At 35.7% G+C, this 16,847-nt stretch overlaps 1 protein-coding gene across 2 annotated transcripts in view; it reads left to right on the forward strand.

Annotated features, from left to right (window-relative positions):
* Window positions 1-16,847, forward strand: part of SPRED1 (sprouty related EVH1 domain containing 1) — a 123,832-nt gene that overhangs the window by 43,662 nt on the left and 63,323 nt on the right. Inside the window, exon 2 of one of the 2 annotated variants that reach the window (XM_004421395.3) lies at window positions 14,201-14,375. In XM_004421395.3, coding sequence (XP_004421452.1) covers window positions 14,201-14,375 — 175 coding nt within the window. Of the gene's footprint in view, window positions 1-14,147; window positions 14,376-16,847 lie in introns of those variants that run through there. The other variant, XM_087424892.1, reaches the window with a different exon arrangement.

Here is a 16,847-nt window from a genome sequence, read left to right on the forward strand (position 1 = left end):
TGTGCAGTCCGTCATGACCGAAATGTCATTATGTAGCACGAGACTATATATATTTTTTATATATTTTCTTAGTGATTACCATAGGGATTACAGTTAACATCCTAAATTTATAACAACTTAGTTTATATTGATACTAGCTTAGCTTTAATAGCATGTAAAAGCTTTGCTGTTATATAGTTCCACTCCCTTTTATGTTGTTATTGTCACAGTTTATATCTTTATACATTAATGTGCCTATTAATATAGATTTATACTTATTTGAAACAAAAAAAGTTATAAACCAAAAAAATGCAGCAATAATGGCTTTACATTTACCTGTGTAGTAACCCTTACTAGAGTTCTTCATTTCTTATGGCTTTGAGTTGCTGTCTAGTGTCCTTTCATTTCATTCTGAAGGACTCATTTTAGCACTTCTTGTACAGCTGACCAACTAGTGGCAAACTGCCTCAGCTTTTTGGTTATCTGAGAATGTCTTAATTTCTCCTTCATTCTTGAAGGATAGTTTTGCTGTACATAGAGTTCTTGGTTGACAGATTTTTTTCTTTCAGCACTTTAAATATGTCATCTCACTGCCTCTGGCCTCCATGGTTTCCTATGAGAAATCAGCTGTTAATCTTATTGAGAATCCCTTGTGTTTGTTGAATATCTTTTGTCTTGCTGCTTTCAAGATTCTTTGTCTTTCAGCAACTTGATTATAATGTGTCTCAGTTTCTATCTCTTTATCTGTTTTGGAGTTTTTTTAACTTCTTGGATGTGTAGATTTGTGTATTTTATCAAATTTGGAAAGTCTTTTGGCCATTATTTCTTCAAATGTTCTTTCCGCCCTCTTCTCTTCTCTCCTTGAGACTCCCCATTACACATATGTTGGTACGTTTGATTATCTCCCAGATTTCTTAAGCTCTGTTCATTTTTCTTCATTTTTCTTTCTGCACCTTGGACTGGATCATTTCAGTTGACCTATCTTTAAGCTCACTGATTCTTCTCCCTGTTCAAATCTGCTGTTGAAACCTTTGAGTGAATTTTTCATTTCAGTTACTGTACTTATCAGCTCCAGAATTTCTATTTTCTCCCTTTTTATAATTTCTGTTTCTTAATTGATATTTTTTATTTGCTCATACATTGTTTTCTTGGTTTCATGGACCTCTGAGTATATTTAAGACAGTTGATTTAAAGTGTATATCTAGTAAATCCAATGTCTGTGCTTCAGCAGGGAGAGTTTCTGTTACTTTCTTCTGTGAGTGGGCCAAGCTTTCATGTTTCTTTTCGTGCTTCATAAATTTTTGTTGAAAACTGAACAGTGAATATTAGAATGTGATAACTCTGGAAATCAGATTCTTCCCACTCTTCAGGGTTTCTTTTTGTTGCTGGCTGTGGGCTGTAGTTGTTTTTTTTTTATTTTATTTTTTTATAATTTTTTAATTTATTTATTTATGTATTTATTTTTTTCCCCCAAAGCCCCAGTAGATAGTTGCATGTCATAGCTGCACATCCCTCTAGCTGCTGCATGTGGGACGCGGCCTCAGCATGGCCGGAGAAGCGGTGCGTCGGTGTGCGCCCGGGATCCGAACCCGGGCCGCCAGCAGCGGAGCACGTGCACCTAACCGCTAAGCCACCAGGCCGGCCCTGTAGTTGTTCATTTAGTTATTTTTCTAAACTATTTTTGTCAAGTCTTTATTCTTGCCATATGTGGTCTCTGACGTCTCTGTTCCTTTAGCCTGTGATCATCTCTTGTTTTGACAGAGATCTTTTGAACATCAGGAGCTAGAAGAAAGAAAGAAAGAAAGAAAAAAACTAAAAGAAAGAAATAAAAACTCACCCAGTTTTTACAGATTATATCTGTATCATGGCATTCCTTCAGTGCTTAGCCAAGCCGTTTACAACTCTACCTTATCCTTTACTACCTGCTTATGCTGAGCCTAGAGGTCAGCCCATGATGAATACTTAGGATCTTCTCAGATTTTTTCTGAACGTGTGTCCTGTCCTGGAGGGGTACATGTGGCTTTCTAAATTCCCCAGTATATGAGATCAGTTTTGATTGTTCTAATTCTCCAAAGTGACAGTCTCCCCACCTTTTCCTCCCAGGCTTTTGGTACATCTATTGTTGGCCTCATCTGTAATATTTTGTCCCCGGCAGCAGCTGGTTGTTCATTTGCCTTACGATGTGTTTGAGGAATGCAAGCGCCCTGTGTCAGTCCTTCACATAGCTCCAGACACAATTCTTTTAGACTAAGGTCTGCTCTGCTCTCTCTGGAACCGGGGACCAGGATCCCATGCTGAGAATGCAGGCTGCCTTCTTCAAGACCACTGCTGAGGTGGGGGTGGGGAGTGGGATTAGGCCAAGGGCAATAAAAGTGCCACAGAGCTTTCCTACCATTTTTAACCTTGCCTTTTGATTTAGTATTTTCTTGGTCACTATAAACCTTTGACTATTTTCTAGACTCAAAGAAAGTTGATTCTGACAATTTTTGCCCTGTTTTTTGGTATTTCTTTTGGAGCTATTTTCTCTGCCATTTTCACTGCCAACCTCCTCTTTTTGCTTTTTTAATGTAACTACTAGAAAATTGGAGATACATATATGGCTGGCATTATATTTTTATTGGACAGTATTGCTGTAGGGTATTAAATTTTCAGTGAAAATTGAGTCCATTTATGTTGCATTTAGAAGGAAAAAACGTCTAAAATTTTCACAAGTCCCACAGTTACACAACTAAGATTAGCTATTTGCCATTATACTTGTTATTCTGAGACTAGTGTGGCATTTTCAGAGGAACTCTCGATTTCCTTCTGTAGGATGAAATATTATTAATATTGTGTAATTATGTACTTAATCACTGAAGGCTCCTAAATTTTGACTAGCTTCTCATTTGATTAAGTGTTTGTCACCTTATGGTGTCTACTTCTCTCCAGAAGCACTCTTGATAATAGGTATTTATAAGAAGAGCTGAGCATTCTTCCTACTTCTTCATCTGATTTTCTTTTTCTTTTTTCTGGATTCAATTATACAAGCGTTTATTAAATGCCTATTTTGTGGAGGTACTCCTAGGACTTATTTTCAAGTGTTGGCCATATCCAGGACTCTCAGATGTTGGTGATTTTTAATACTATGTGTGGAAATACTTCCTTTTTTCTCAGGAGATTATTCTGCTGATTAATTTGAGTCTCTGCCATTGACTCCATATCTGTTTAGCGTCCTTGGCTTGTTTGCCTGATCACTGAAGAATTGACATCCTAGATATGCAGGGTTGGCAGCTTACTCTTATGATTCCTCTCTTCTTTGCCATTAAATGCCAAGATATTAGGGGCCGGCTTAGTGGCGTAGTGGTTAAGTTTTCGCGTTCCACTTCGGCAGCCCAGGGTTTGCTGGTTCGGATCCTGGGCACGGACCTATTCACTGCTCATCAAGCCATGATAGGTGGCGTCCCATATAGAAGAGCTACAACTCTACAACTATGATACACAACTGTATATTGGGGCTTTGGAGAGGAAAAAAAAGAAAAAAATAAATAAAAACCAAGATATTATATGCGTTCTCTGCATGGGTAAAGCTGCACTCTAAATACTTGCCTCCAGGTGCATTTGAAAAAGTGAGTGCTGTTCACCTCTACTAAATAAGGTTACAGGTACAGAACCATATAGAAGGAGTTGGCAACATATTCAGAAGTTGAGGGTACTAAATCTAAGGAATTCTGCTGGCATCCTTAGCGAAAGCCATCTTATGTTGACAAAGAAAGACTTCCCTCCTCAGGAGTGTCAACTGAATCTCCCTGAGTCTGTTCCCTGACCAGAGAGAGCAGTGATCTCTCGCTGAATGCTCTTGCCATTGCCCTAATGCAGTCAGAAGAGTATTACTTCATCTCAGCCATAAACCCACAGTTTTTTCAGTAGTATATCTGGTAGCACAGATAAGACTAGATGATATAATTTTACTAAAGACACTGAGAAATGAGAGTAATAGACTAGTCTGCCTACTTCCTACCTGGTAAAAAGGAACTTCTCATATAACTACATAGAGGTACACGCAAAGATATCCTGTATACAACCTACATCATAAAAATGGAACAGTGTCCCCTTTTTGCTTTAAATAAGAATTATTAACCATAGCAAACCATCAAGTATCAATCACTTGAGTCTCCCAGTCATACCCTACTTAATGGAAGTATTTACAGAAGATACCGAACCTAATTATAGGCATCAGGGAAGATTTTCTGGAGAGTAAGAATTATAACTAGATAATGTATTAAAATTTAGAGATTGTCCATGTTCACCTTGGAGTCTATAGGCATGCCTCTTAGCTAAATCTCCCCCTGCTTTCACAAGGTGGAAATCATTTTTCTCCTACCACCCAGGAACCCCTCTCAAGCATTATCTTTCCTTCTTGAAACCTCAATCTAAGGTACAAGAGGACTGTGGAGTTCCCTCTCCTGCCTATCCACCTTCTGAGTTCATATCTCCTCTCAGGACATGCCCATTTTTATATCCAACATGAGAATATCCAGCTTGCAAATAAGGCAAGACCTTATTTGCTATCTGCGCTTCCACAGAGCAACCACTTTAAGTTTAGTAAAATAAGCCCAGCATCTTTAGAAGAAGTACATGTATGTGATGGGATTTGTGGGATGGTCTATAGGAGTATGTGGAGAGGGCTAGGACTCCAGGCTATTTGAACAAGTCTGTGTGAGTGGGGAGAACTATAAATTGTAAATAAGTGGGAACAGAGATGCTGATTCTTTCAGCTTGATGAGAAAGGTGCAGTGTGCAGAATGCAGCACGTTTTGACTTCAGGGAGGGGAACAAGACTGTTAAAATCAATCTGCATTCCACTAAATATTTATCGTTGTACTATAAATGGCAAGTATACAAAAAGGGCTAATTCTTGTTACAGAGACAAGTACCATTTTGAGATCATAGCCCTTCAGAGAGAGAGAGAGAGAGTGTGTGTGTGTGTGTGTGTAAGAGTTTAGTAAATACATTTTTGGGCGGGTAATACATACACATGGTACAAAATTCAAAAAATATAAAAGGATATTTTATGAAAGGAAAATTACCCTTGTACTTCTGTCTCATTTGCCCTTGCTAGAGAAAAAGGTTACCAGTTTTATTGTGTAATGATTCTATTCATATACAAGCGTACGTGTTTTTTCCACAACTGGTAGCATACTAAACACACTTATGTCTTTTTTTAAAAAAAGTCTACTAATTAATGGAAGTTAGAGATCAGCTCACTTGATAATGTAAAGAGCTTCCTCATTTTTGTCATGGCTGCATAGTGTTGCGTTGAATAGGTGTTCCATAATTTAACTAGTTCCCTATTGAGTCGTATTGAGGTTGCTTTCATTCTTTTTTTCTGTTAAAAACAGTGCTTCTCTTTAAACTATGCTTATAAAGGTATAATTTCTTACATGTAAAAGAAAATGGGTAGAAGTAGAATTTGCTGAGTCCGAGAATATTTGCATCTTAAATTTTGATAGATATTTCCAAATGGCCCTCCAAATATGTCATCCTTCCATACCTTCACCAACTTTTGTGATAAATGTCTTGGTATTTGCCAATCTGATAAATGAAAAAAGGTCTTTAATTTGCACTCCTCTTATTTTGGATAACGTGAGGTTTCTTTTTATATATTTCGTGGCATCTATATTTTTCTTCTGAGAATTTTTTTCATGAACTTTGCCTATATTTCATATGGTTTGTTGCTCTTTTAAAAATGTTTTGAAGTTATGTTTAAGGAAATACCCTTTTTTTCTGTTATATGTTGTTTGTGGTAGGCAGAATAATGTGTTGATCTTCCTCCCTGATCCCCTGCACCTCACAGATGTCCTGACCCTAATCCCCAGAACCTGTAAATATGTTAGGACTTTGCGGATGTGATTAAGGTTATGAGCTTTGATATGGGGTGATTATCCTGGATTATCCGGATAGGCCCAATCTAATCACTTTAAGTCCTTCAAAGTGGAGAACCTTTCCTGAGTGTGGGGTTGTGGTCAGAGAGAGATGTGACTACAGAAGAAGGGTCAGAGAGAAGTAATGTTTCTGGGTTTGAGGATGGAAGGAGGCTATGAACCAAGGAATGTGGATGGCCTCCAGGAGCTGGAAAAGACAAGGAAACTGATTCTCTTCCATAGACTCCTGAAAAGAATGCAACGCTGCCAGCACTATGATTTTAGCCCAGTGAAGTCCTTTGGACTTCAAACTCACAGAACTACAAATTTGTGTTGTTTTAAGTCACTAAGTTTTTGGTATTTTATTATGGCAGCAATCGAAAACTGGTATGTGTGTGCTGTACATTTTTTCTCCATTTGTTACTTTTTTTTACTTTATTATTTATGTATTTTTGCTATGTGAGAATGTGTTTTATATTGTTGAATTTATCCTTTTGTTTTTTAATGGCCTCTGGATCTTAGGCCTTTCCTATTACGAGATTATTTAAAATTTTACCATATTTTATTCTAATACTTTTATCTCATCATTAACTCTAGTATTAATGTTGGCTCCTTATCTTCTGCGTTCTGGTCTCTATTGACAATGAATACTTTTATTTATAGTTCAGCTATTCTGACATAGACCTAGAGAACTTCAAGTGATGACATCATAGCATCAGTGCTGGTGGTTAAGATGTCAGAGGGAATGGACAGTAGTGGTGCCAGAAGGCAGGGGACATACAGAGTTGTTAGAGTTATATACTATTTTGGCAGGTTGCTTTTTTATCCTCAAGAAGATTTTCCCTCATCTTGTGTGTTAGTTTTCTATTGCTACTATAACAAACTAGTACAAATTTAGTGGCTTAAAATAACACAGATTTATTATATTGTACCCTGAAGGTCAGAAGTCCAAATGGATCTCACTGGGCTAAAATCAAGGTACTGGTAGGGCTACATTCTTTCTGGAGGATCTAGGGAAGAATCTGTTTCCCTTGCCTTTTCCAGCTTCTGTAGAGGCCTTGCATTCCTCGTCTCATTACCGCTTTTTCCATCTTCAAAGCCAAGCAGTGTAGCATCTTCAAATCTCTCTGAGTCTGACCTTTTCTGCCTCCCTCTTCTACTTTAATTCATCTTATATTGGTTTTAGTTTCATTTTATGAATATTACTTTAACATATTTTGTTCCCTTGGAAGTGTAATAATTTTATGGTTTACTTAAGAGGATGATGTAACTTCACTTAACCAGCTTTCAGGTAACTCATTTGTAAGGAAATATCATCTTAAATCTTTAAATTGTAGGATCTAAAAATCTATTGCAGAGCAGCTTTGCCCTCTAGACCAAATATTCTTAATCTCAGGTTTATGAACCTCTTAGAAGGGACTGTGAATCCTAAAAATTGTATTCAAATGTGAATTGTTAACCATTTATGTATTTTCTTCAGGGGAGATACTCTGTAGCTTTAATTAAAATTTCAGTAGCATCAGTGATTACCCTGGCCCCCCAATTTAAGAACCATTACTATACAAAATAAACAAAATGACTTGTACAACTCGGACTTTTTCTCAGATCTGTTTTCCTAAGTTTGTATATGTTTCTAATTGCCTTTTGGTCATTTATAATGTTATAGCTGACTGTTCTTAAACTTAACATTACCAAAACACTTTCCTTAGTCTTTCTCTCCTTTTCTCTTTGTTCCTCTCTCTTTTCTTCCTCTCTACTGTCCCATCCTACCCCACCTCTGACTCCATGCTGAGAGCAGTTTCATTCTAAGGTCTTAAGCATTTATTTGTAACTTTTTTCTTTTAGCTTTCTGCTAGAGATTGCTAATTAGGCCCTCATATCTTACCTTTTTTCCTTTAGTAATAGTGTCCCCAATTTTTAGATGGGCACATGGTCACCTGGAAATACAGACTGTATTTCCTAGCTTCCCTTACAGATAGGTGTGGTACTGTGATAATGTGATATAAACAGAAGTGTCTATATAAATATCTATATTTATTAAGATATTTTTTATGTAAAATTTATTAGAATAACTTCCTAAGTAATCTCTGCCCACAGTCTCTCCTTGTTATAAATTTTTATGTACTTTCAAGCTGTGTGACTCTTTATTAAATACCTTTTGGTAGGAAACTTTTTAGATAAGTGCATAAATGATATGTATTGGCAACATCATTGTAATAATTTGGCATTTTTTTGTGAAAATGTAGTTGAGCACTGTTTGAGGTAAAGTTAAATATATCAGTGAAGTTAAAAAAAAAAAAGAGACACCTGGAAGTTTTAAAAAATAGAAGGGTAGGAAAGTTTAGAAGTTGAGTTAAACTTAGGAATGGGATGGGGAAGTTTTCTGGTACAAATCCATGCTAGAACAGGATGGGCCCTCGATACAAAAAGAAACTAACGAAGGTAGGTCTCAGTTCACCAATACTATGCAGCAGCTATGAAGACCTGGTTGCCGTGCCAGGGGAACAGAGAATCATATGAAGCTGAGAAGCAAAGACCAAATTTGATTTAACTTCTGGACAGTGGAAAAGGACTAGTGTGTGCTATAAATCAGTAAATACATGAATACTTGCTCTGCCAGACATGGGTGATTTTAGGGGCTTTCTTACTTTCACAGAAAATAAAGCATTCTGTTTGCTGAAATGACTTTAAAAAGAAAAAAAAAAAGGTTTTATCTCTTAATAGGATGTAAAAGGTTTAAAATAGGTACCTATGAGATCTTACAAAAAGTCACTAGCACAAATCATAAAGGAAAAGAAATCCATGTGACCATGGTAAAATAAAAACTTTGTTCTTCAAAAGACGACATTAAAAAATAAAATAAGCCAGAGATTGGAAGAAGATAATTATAATTCACATAACTGGCAAAGGATTAGTATCTATAATATAAAGAATTTATGCAGATCAATAGAAGAAAGACAACCCAGTTGAAAATTAGGGATAGTGTAGAAAGAATGAAGAGAGCAAGAAGGCAGTTGGGTAGATATATAATAGGCCTGGTAATAACAGAGCAAGAGGATTCTTCAGGGAAGAAAAGAGACTAAAAAAGAAGGCCATTTTTAGGCCAAGGACACTTTGCATATTAGTTAAAACTGTTAGGGCTTGTATACCCTTAATTTGTTAAGAAATATTTTTGCCAGTGTGCAAATTCAAAAATGCAACCGTAATGTGCATGTATCTACAAAGTGCAATAAAGTATAACTTGAGAGTTATTCTGGATAACTACTGGAGTACTTCCATTGGTTTCAAAAGAAACTTCATGGATCAGTATAACTGAGGCAAAATTTTATCTTCGTGTTTGGTCCTCTTCTTTTGCCTTTAACTTTATTGAAATATCAGTTGAACGTTCTAGAAAATAAAGCTCATGGTGACTATTAAGAATTTTAGATAATTTAGAACACCAGCTTTGTAGTTGCAATCCCATCAACAAGTCCTCCTGGCTCTTCCTCCAAAATAGTAAACCCAAGTCAGTTCATTCCTCTTGTATCCATTATTATTATCACGTTGGTCCAATCCAACGTTACCTCTAACCTGGACTTCTACATTAGTTAGTTGGCTGATTTCGCTACTCTGGCGGAAAGGATATGTTTGATATAGTTGTTCAAATAAGATCAGAGATTAGCTGTTGAGATACAATGTAGATTTTTGAATAAAATAAAGGAAACCAAGCAACATTTTACAAGAGCCTCTTCATTTCATTAGAATGAAATCTAAGCTGAAAAAGTGGTTATTATGTGTAGTCCACTAGCAAAGGGAAGAATAGAGCTTTAGTTTGAACTATTTTAGAGAAAGATACTAAAGAACTAATTGTTGTCAGAGTTGACTTTTTAGATAAATCAGTGGGAATAAGTGCCTTTCAACTAAATATTTTAAAGAAGCTTAAGAGTGAAATTGCTGAGTTTTTGGCAGTAAAGTAAGTTATCATAACAAATGGCTGTTGTCTCAGAGACTAATAGTTTACAAATATGATGCCTAGAGAGAGTAAAAATTCAAGAGATTGTTAAATTTTAATTCCATGATGGCAAGTATTATTTTTCACATTTACTAGAATGGGCTTCTCTTGTTTACAGGATCAGGAAAAAAAATTATTATTATTTTAAATAGAAGAATACGATTTGGTTCCTTGCTCTTAAGTCAATTTTGTTTAAGGAGGGGATGACAAGTACAAATTTTGTTATGCTGCAAGGCAAAGTATGACAAAGTTTGTAAGAGCTGCCATTGGTCTTTGGGAATAGTTGCATGTTTTAGACAAAAGAGTTACTGCTTTTATTTGGGAGTAGAAGACATTTGAAGGTAAGGGGGTTATGAGATTAAAAGCACAGGTGAAAAGCTTAACTTTGGCAAGAAGGAAGGTCTGTTAAAAAAAAAAAAAACCAAACACTTATTGAACAACTTGAAAAATTTTGTGGTTAAATGTTCTCGTCTTAGATCTTGAAGTTGAAAGCTGAGTTGTTAAATTATAAGCTAATGAAGGCTGTGGTAGGGAGAATACACATAAGCTTCTGGAATACTTTAAAGCTTGAAAGATCAGCTGGAATAGATAAGGGAAACAGTTATGTATTTGGTATAGTTGGTATAAGTATTAATTATAAAATAATTTTTGAAGAAACTGAGAAATGAAGGGAAAATACCTAATTTCACCATCCTAAAATAACCACTAGGGTTTTATATATATTTTTAATAATCTTACTTATGCACATTTTTATATTTTTAAAATATAAAATATGCAGAAGAAGCATTATACAAATTGTAAATGAGAATTAGTAAGATTCAAAGATGATAAAAATCTCTGTGCCCTAACGAGGATAACTACTTTCACACTCTGAAGTCAAAATATACTCTGAGCTTCTGAACTGGGTGAGTTAATTCCTTGGGTCTTCCAAGTCTTGTAGAATCTAGTATAAAATTCTTAAATTTCCCAATTTACTACATAATTAGATGAGAAGGAAGAGTCAGGATCCTATAGTAAAATAAACACTTAAATGAGTATGGAAACTTGGATTTTGGTTTTGACGCAGGTAACTTCACTGAACTTCAAATTTGTTGAGCTTTAAATGCATAAGTTCAGTTCACAAGCATTTAATCTGAACCTAATATGTCTAAGTTGTGTGCTGTGCTTCTGGGACATCCTTAGACTTAAATTCTTGGTAAACCAAGTGACCTTTGTCTAGTATTTTTTTATTATTTATTTTTATTTATTTATTTATTTATTTATTGATTGATTGATTGATTGATTGTGAGGAAGATCAGCCCTGAGCTAACATCCATGCCAATCCTCCTCTTTTTGCTGAGGAAGACCAGCTCTGAGCTAACATCTATTGCCAATCCTCCTCCTTTTTTTCCCCACAGCCCCAGTAGATAGTTGCATGTCATAGTTGCACATCCTTCTGGTTGCTGTATGTGGGACGCCGCCTCAGCATGGCCAGACAAGTGGTGGGTCAGTGCGCACCCGGGATCCAAACCCGGGCCGCCAGTAGCAGAGCACGCGCACTTAACCGCTAAGCCACGGGGCCGGCCCCTGTCTAGTATTGATTCTATCCCTTCAAGCTGGTTCCTAGTGTAATAAGTTTCTCTGGCTTCTTGGGATGCATGTCATGTTTATTTATAGTAGAGATACTTGTTCCAGCCCATCCCAGGAGGAGGATTCCAATTTGATATGTATGTCAGCCCAATGTTTATGCACCCACACCTCCTCTGACCAGTTCTCTGAGTTGAAGATTGATGAGAATTGGGCTCAGACAAGAATGAGAGCCTCTGCATAACTGAATAATAAAAAGCTTAGACATAATGGTAGCCTATAAAGCTAAAGACTTTAAAAGCTTCAATATAAAGAAGAATTTTGACCCCAATATTAGAGAATTATGGTTGACCATGTAAATTTTATTTTTTCCCAGGTCCTACCTGGCTTTGAATTACCAGGATGACCACTACTTCAATTTTAAATTCTTTGTTGTAGTAATAATTAATACTTATATAGTGTTCATTATGTATCAGGCATTGTTTACATTTGTTAAAGGTGGGTACTATATGTTTCTCAAGGACACACAGCTGGTAAGTTGTCAAGCCAGGATCCAGCTTATGAAAATTTGACTTTAGACTCCTCACTCAACCACAACACAGTGAAGCTCTAAAAGGATGCAGCTCTCTGACAAAAGACTTGTGTCAGGAATATATAAAGAACTTCTAAAAAGCAATAATAAAAGACACATAATAAAAAATGATCAAAAGACTTTAAAAGAAGAAGGCATATCAATAGCCAGTAAGCAATGAAAAGATGCTCAACATGATGAGTGATTGGGGAAATGGATGTTAAAACCACAGTGGATTACCACTGTAGCTTCACTACAATGAGTAAAATTTGAAAGTCTGAAAACACCAAATGTTGGCAAGGATGTGGAGCAATTGAAACTATCATACATTATTGTTGGGAATATATAATGGTACGACCATTTTGGAAAACAGTTTGTTTTTATTTTAAAGATTTTATTTATTTATTTATTTTTTCCCCTCTAAAGCCCCAGTAGATAGTTGTATGTCATAGCTGCACATTCTTCTAGTTGCTGTATGTGGGACGCGGCGTCAGCATGGCCGGAGAAGCGGTGCGTCAGTGCGCGCCCGGGATCCGAACCCGGGCCGCCAGCAGCTGAGCGCATGCACTTAACTGCTAAGCCACAGGGCCGGCCCTGTTAGTTTTTTATATAGTACCCTGTAACCCATCGGTTCCATTCCTAGGTAGTTATCTAAGAGAAATGAAAACGTGTACGAAAAGACTTGTACAAGAGTGTTTATAACAGCTCTATTCATAATAGCCAACAACTAGGAACAATCCAAATGCCAATCAGTGTAAGAAAGAACGAGTGAATGGTGACAGTTTATTCAGTGAGAGGGCTACGTAGCAGTAAAAAAGAATGAACTACTAGTACAGTAGTGTAATGAGTGAAAGAAGTCAGACCAAAAGGGTACAAGTGGTGATTCTGTTTGATTTCATTTATATGATGGGCCATAACAGACAAAACTAGTGTATATGTTAGAAATCAAAACAGTGATTACCCGGTTGATGGGAAGGAGGCTTATGGGAATTTTCTGGAGTCATGAAAATGTTCTGTATCTTGACTATCATGTTGATTACAGATGTGTACATTTGTCAGACTTTGTTGAATTTTATAAAATTCAAAAAACATAAAATTTAAATATATGTTATAATCTTAACATATATTTAAGATTAATATATGTTATTATGTGTAACGTATACCTCAAAATAAAAAGTAAAGTAAAAAAAAAAGCAAGGAGATTTCAAATAAGCACTGACAACAGAAAGGACAACTGGCAATGTAACACTTAGAACATGCAGAGACACTAAGCACAGAACTGTTACATAGAACCTTAACTGATATTCATAATAACCAAGACAAGTTTAGGTTATATTCAGTATAATTTTCTAAGAAGTCAGAAAGGTATATTACTTTTAGAAAGGATTTCATTAATAATTTTTATATTAAAAGTTTTAGAACCAAAATGCTTACATGTTAGTTATCTAGAACAATAGTATATGAAACACATTTCTTATATTTTATGTAAAGAACAGTTTTGGTTAATATTGGGAAATGATTCTGAATGGAACTAGAATGTAGTCTCTCTTAAGAATAGTCTGCCAAAGAGAAGGCATGAAAGGTTTCTATAGACCAATTTGCTTGATAAGTTATTGAAACAGAACATTTATCTTTATATGATTTGTGTAATTTAGATTCCCAGTTGTTAGAAGAAATCAAAAATGTGGGATCTGAGCTAACCATGTTTGTTTCAACATTTTCTTTATAATATATTCCATAAATGTTAGAAACTTAGAGATGTCACAATTAAATATGCTCAGATACAGCAATAATTTTTCCTGGTTATATTGCAGCAGGTGGATATATATATAGACAAGTTTGATGGTGGCCTGTATGTATGGTTCAACATATTGTTCACTTGTCTCTGGGGTCCTTCATAACTTGTTCCATGGCAGTCAGATGTGCTTGAACTACTCAAATGATGAATTGAAATAAGATCTGTAGTCTTTTATTTTGAGGTTAGTCTTCAAAATAAAGGTTAACCTTTTAAGTTTGTGGTTTTTGACCTCTTTCAAGTAGGTTACTTTCTGTGGAATGTCATGGAAGTAATAAACATTTTATTTAGTTACCACACATTAACTAGTGTGGTCTTTGCTTTCTCAAAGAAGACTGACAGCTTGGCTGTTTTTTGTTTATGGAAAAGCTAATTTCTAATCTTTGCATCTATTTTAGTAATAGTTATGCACGAGTGCGAGCTGTGGTGATGACCCGGGATGACTCAAGTGGTGGATGGTTACCACTTGGAGGGAGTGGACTAAGCTGCGTCACTGTCTTCAAAGTCCCTCACCAGGAAGAGAATGGCTGTGCTGACTTTTTTATCCGTGGAGAGCGACTCAGGGACAAAATGGTAATGAATAATGCATCTATTGCTCTAATTTTAAGGTTCTATAGAGTAAATTATTTCTTTAAAATTATGATTAGTGTACCATCATTGATGAGAATTATTTTTGCCCGTGATAAATAATTATGTTTCTGTGGTTCTTTTAATGTTAAAGACAGTGAAATATGCGTGTTTCTTCGCAGTTGGGACTAACATTAATGTACATGTGTTAGATGGGAGCTCACGAGTTAAGAATAGTTTTTACAGTTTCAAATGGTTGAAAAAAATCAGAGTAATAATTTTATGACACATGAATATTTTATGAAAATCAAATTTCACTGTCCTAAAAATAAAGTTTTATTGGAACAAAACGAAGCTCATTCATTTACATTTTGTCTTTGGCTGCTGTCACCCTATGATGACAGAGTTGAATAGTTGCAACAGAGGCTGTAAATACCTGGTCCCTTACAGAAAAATTTTGCTAGCTCCTACGCTAGATTCTTGTGTTCTCAGATTCCTTCTTTCATTCCCTATTAATCTAGTTATTCTAGGCTCATAAGACTAGCTGGTGGTCAGCATAATTTTTAACACTATTATCTTCCACCCACGTGACTGTTTTCTTACATGTATATATTTTAAAATTTGAATCTAACCTTTGATAATGTTAGATATTTACTCTCTGTTAATCAGTGTGTAAAATGCTTTCTGCTTCTTTATTTTATTTGTGAGCCAAAAACAACTCTAATTGTATCTGAAAAAGCTGACTAATGTTAGTGTCATTCCTGCATCAAGCAAAAGGAGAGCATACACTTAGAAGCAAAATGAGAATAAAGTGCCAAAAATTTCTAAGACTCTTGAAAATAACTAGAATTCCTTGTAATTATATATTTGTGGATGGTCTGAGCCCATTTAGCATCTATAATGTTATTTCTATTGAAAACGTGTTTTAAGTTCCAAACAGTTTTTTCATACATGAACATTTTGAATAAGCCTACTTTTAATTTTGGTTCTTGGTTTCTGGATATTTTTTACTACCGAATTACTTGAGTAAGCTAGAAAGTGGCCTAACTTGTCTGTGCCCCAGTTTCTGCCTCAGGTAACAGAGAGTTATCCTATATCATCTTGAAAGCCTTCCGACTCTAGTTTTGTGTGAGTTTATGACTCACTCCTGACAGTGTATCTCAGTTAACCGAAGTGTGGTTTTAGGATTGTAGGACACCCCAGTTGAAGTCAGAAATGTGTATAATAAATTTAACATGTCTTCTCTGAACGTTTGAATATTTAAAGGTGGTTCTGGCCTTGGGTAAGATGGTGGCTGTCGTGTACTAATGCTTATTTAAAATAAGGCTTGTAGACTTCTAAGAAAGAGCCTGTGGTGACCTGTTCTACTAGGTAATATTTTAAAAGTAATACTTTAAAGAGTGTTTATAAGTCAGAATACTTGTAACAATAGTGAAGAAGAAAGGTGGCTTTTCTCAAGGGTGAAAGAAGCGCTTTAGTAGAAGACTTTTCCAGCCTTTGATTTCCAATTACTCGTATTAAAAATGTCTTGTTACACTTCCCAAAGGGTTATATTTCACTCCTTTTTTATAAAGGAACACAAATAAAGAGCAATCTGACCGGGATTTTTTCAGGAAGGCAGCATTTTGTGTAATTGGGTCAGTACTCATTCATTCATTCATTTATTTGTTGGTTCATTCAGAGTGATCAGAAATTATTTCCTATGATACTTACCTATAACTCGCTTGTTTTTGTGATACTTCTGAAGGTAGGGTTTATTTCCCAGGTTACCCTTTTGATACTCCAAATTAGAGCTGCCCAAGCTGTGTGCTGTGAGTAGGTAAAAGTGGTTGAGCCTCCAGGCTTTTTGCCTCTTAACGCTAGCAGCTCCTCCTCTTTCCTGGTTGCATTATAAATGTTTTTTCGAAGTATGCCTGAGGAAAAAGTTGGAAAGCACTGCTCAACATAATTGGCTTTCATACTTTATTGATGATTGAGAAGGAATTCAAAAGAAACACCCAGCTTTGGTGGTATAGCCTAAGATAATGAAAGTACTACCTTTCTCCCAGACACTTAGGGATGGATGGAATGGAATGGTCTTTGACAAGGAGGGATTCTCAGAGCCACCATTCTTGATCTGTATGAGTTGTATCCTTCATTTCCTTATAAATCTTTATAGCCTTGATTTTTTTCCTTTAATTCTTTGATACAAGTTAGTGTTATCTTGGATCACATATTTTTTTCAAATGCTAAATACAATTTAACTGTTAATTTGTATAGATAATCTTTACTATAGAGCTCCACATTCCCCATGGTAGAAACTTTCTCTTTTGCATTCATTTTTTGTTAGATATAGTGGTTCTTCTCTGTTTGTATGACACTTCTATTTTATAGGCCAACATTTTGTCAAAGTGTTTACCATATCTATAGGTTTTATTATTTGACCATTTTTAGCTGAATTGTGTGTGATACTAAATTTAAAACACTGAATTATAATAC

This window comes from Ceratotherium simum, chromosome 3 (genome assembly GCF_057802395.1).
Source record: "Ceratotherium simum simum isolate JZ-2026a chromosome 3, ASM5780239v1, whole genome shotgun sequence".
NCBI classification, from domain to species: Eukaryota; Metazoa; Chordata; class Mammalia; order Perissodactyla; family Rhinocerotidae; genus Ceratotherium; species Ceratotherium simum.